General features: G+C 37.1%; 1 protein-coding gene across 1 annotated transcript; it reads right to left on the bottom strand.

Moving 5' to 3' along the window:
- Nucleotides 1-203: 203 nt before the first annotated feature.
- LOC137620879 (uncharacterized) lies at nucleotides 204-1,242 on the bottom strand. Its single transcript, XM_068351323.1, has 2 exons — nucleotides 978-1,242; nucleotides 204-616 (listed from the first exon to the last, which is right to left on the bottom strand). Exons 1-2 carry the CDS (start codon nucleotides 1,240-1,242, stop codon nucleotides 204-206), a joined length of 678 nt encoding a protein of 225 aa, XP_068207424.1.
- Between the last annotated feature and the right edge of the window lie 1,310 nt (nucleotides 1,243-2,552).

Below are 2,552 nucleotides of genomic sequence, written 5' to 3' on the forward strand. Positions count from 1 at the left end.
ATGTTTCCTAGTTTTCTGGTCTTTGCTGTGGAGTTCTGCCTTCGTCCATTTGACTATTCCTGCGCTGTATCTAATTATTGCTACTACCCATGTCATTATGGCTTTTATCATATTCACGGCGTTGAGTTTTGACTTGCGTATCGCCTTGAGTCTGCATATATTCTTTCCTGATCGTGTCTTTTATCTCGGTGTTTTATATCCCCTCATTCCATTAGTCCCAGGTATTTGTATCCCGTGTCATCTATGCATTTCATGTGGCTCCCATCTGGTAGCTTTATCCCTTCAGTCCTTGTTACTTTGGCCTTTTGTATGTTGACTAAGGCAAATCTTTTTATTCCAAAATTCTCCCTGGTGTCCCCAGATTCAATCCATACAGTTTGGACTAAGGTATCTATTTCCTTGATGCTCTGACCATACAGCTTGATGTCGTCCATGAACATTAGATGGTTAATTCTGTTGCCTCTTTTTTTGAGTTGGTACCCAGCATCCATCTTCTGCAGTACTTTTGTCATGGGAATCATGGCTACTACGAAGAATAATGGGGACAGTGAATCGCCCTGGAAGATCCCTCTCCTGATATTAACCTCTGCTAGTCTTACTCCAGAGCTTGTAATTACTGTATTTCAGTTGTGCAGTGTATTTTTGAGGAAGCTGATGGTGTTTTCCATTGCCCCATATATTTTCAGGCATTCTATTAGCCCTATGCGTGGTATCATGTCGAAGGCTATCTTATAATCAACCCATGCAATGCTTAGGTTGGTTTTCCTTCTCCTACTGTTCTTCATTACCATTTTGTCTATCAGGAGCTGGTCTTTTGTGTCCCTACACTTCCTTTTGCAGCCTTTCTGTTGGTGGAGGATGGTGTTTGTCTCCTTTAGGTAGTTGTATAGTCTCTCACTGATGATACCTGTTAAGTAATTTCCACATTATTGGTAGGCAGGTGATAGGCCTGTAATCACTGGCTACATTTCCCTTACTCTTGTCTTTTTGAACTAAGGATGTTCTTCCTGTGGTCATCCATTTGGGTGCATAGTGATTTGATATACAATGTTGGAGTTGTTCTGGTATACGTGGGAGTAGGGCCTTGAAGTTTTTGAGCCAGTATCCACGGATTTCATCGAGACCTGGCGTTTTCCAGCTTGGCTTTTTCTTTAGTTGGTGTCTATCTGTCTCTGTCGAAATCTCTGTGAATCTCGGTTTTATTCTCCCTGTTTCTTCTTCCTTGACTTCCTGGATAATCATTATTATTATTATTATTATTATTATTATTATTATTATTATTATTATTATTATTATTATTATTATTAGCTACGCTGCAACCTTTCTTGGAAACGCAGGATGCAATAAGCTCAAGGGCACCAACACCTTTTTACTTTCCATGATCTAATTTGCTTCCCCAAAAGGTTTCCATCCCATACTTACCCTTCTTTATACACACACTAGTAACAATAGTAACAATATTCAAATAAATATTTCCTATTTAAACAATAAAAACTTTAAGAGAACAAGAGGAAGAGGAACTAGATAGAAAAGTGTGCCCGAGTGTACCCTCAAGCAAGAGAACTCTAACCCAAGGCAGTGTAAGACCATGGTACAGAGGCTATGGCACTACCCAAGACTAGAGAACAATGGTTTGATTTTGGAGTGTCCTTCTCCTAAAAGAGCTGCTTACCATAGCTAAAGAGTCTCTTCTACCCTTACCAAGAGGAAAGTAGCCACTGAACAATTGTAGTGCAGTAGTTAATCCCATGGGTGAAGAAGAATTGTCTAGTAATCACAGTGTTGTCAGGTGTATGAGGACAGAGGAGAATCTGTAAAGGATAGGCCAGACTATTTGGTGTCTGTGTAGGCAAAGGGAAAGAACCGTAACCAGAGAGAAGGGTCCTATGTAGTACTGTCTGGCCAGTCAAAGGACCCCATAACTCTCTAGCGGTAGTGTCTCAACGGGCGGCTGGTGCCCAGGCCAACCTACTACCTCATGAGTGACCTTACACACACACACACATATATATATATACACACACACATATATATATATATATATATATATATATAAATATATATATATATATATATATATATATATATACATATATATATATATATATATATATATATATATATATATATATATATATATATATGTGTCCTAATATGTAAGAAAAGGAAATGGACATGGGTAGAACATATGATAGGAGCAATAGATAGTAGATGGACAAAAAAAAAAAAAAAAAAAAAAAAAAAAAAAAAAAAAAAAAAAAACAGAATGAGTCCCTTGTTATTGCAAACGGAGGGGAAGGAAGAGAGAACGATGGATTGACGAGCTAGGAAAATTTCCGGGTAAAGACTGGCATAGAAAGGCCATAAACAGACACGTGTGACAGGACATCTCTGAGGCATTTGTCCTGCAGTGGTCTAGTAACTAGTGATGATGATGATGATGATGATATATATATGTACTGTACATATATATATATGTATATATATATATATATATATATATAAATATATATATACACACACATATATATATATATATATATATATATATA

The sequence above is a fragment of the Palaemon carinicauda genome, chromosome 27, assembly GCF_036898095.1.
Source record: "Palaemon carinicauda isolate YSFRI2023 chromosome 27, ASM3689809v2, whole genome shotgun sequence".
In the NCBI taxonomy this organism is placed as follows: Eukaryota; Metazoa; Arthropoda; class Malacostraca; order Decapoda; family Palaemonidae; genus Palaemon; species Palaemon carinicauda.

Bases quoted from the DNA above. Each gene is read 5' to 3' on its own strand.
- LOC137620879 (XM_068351323.1), bottom strand. From the start codon at position 1,242: ATGATTATCCAGGAAGTCAAGGAAGAAGAAACAGGGAGAATAAAACCG. The intron at 617-977 runs GTAAGGGAAATG...ACTGAAATACAG, and splicing joins CTTAGTTCAAAAAGACAAGA to TAATTACAAGCTCTGGAGTA.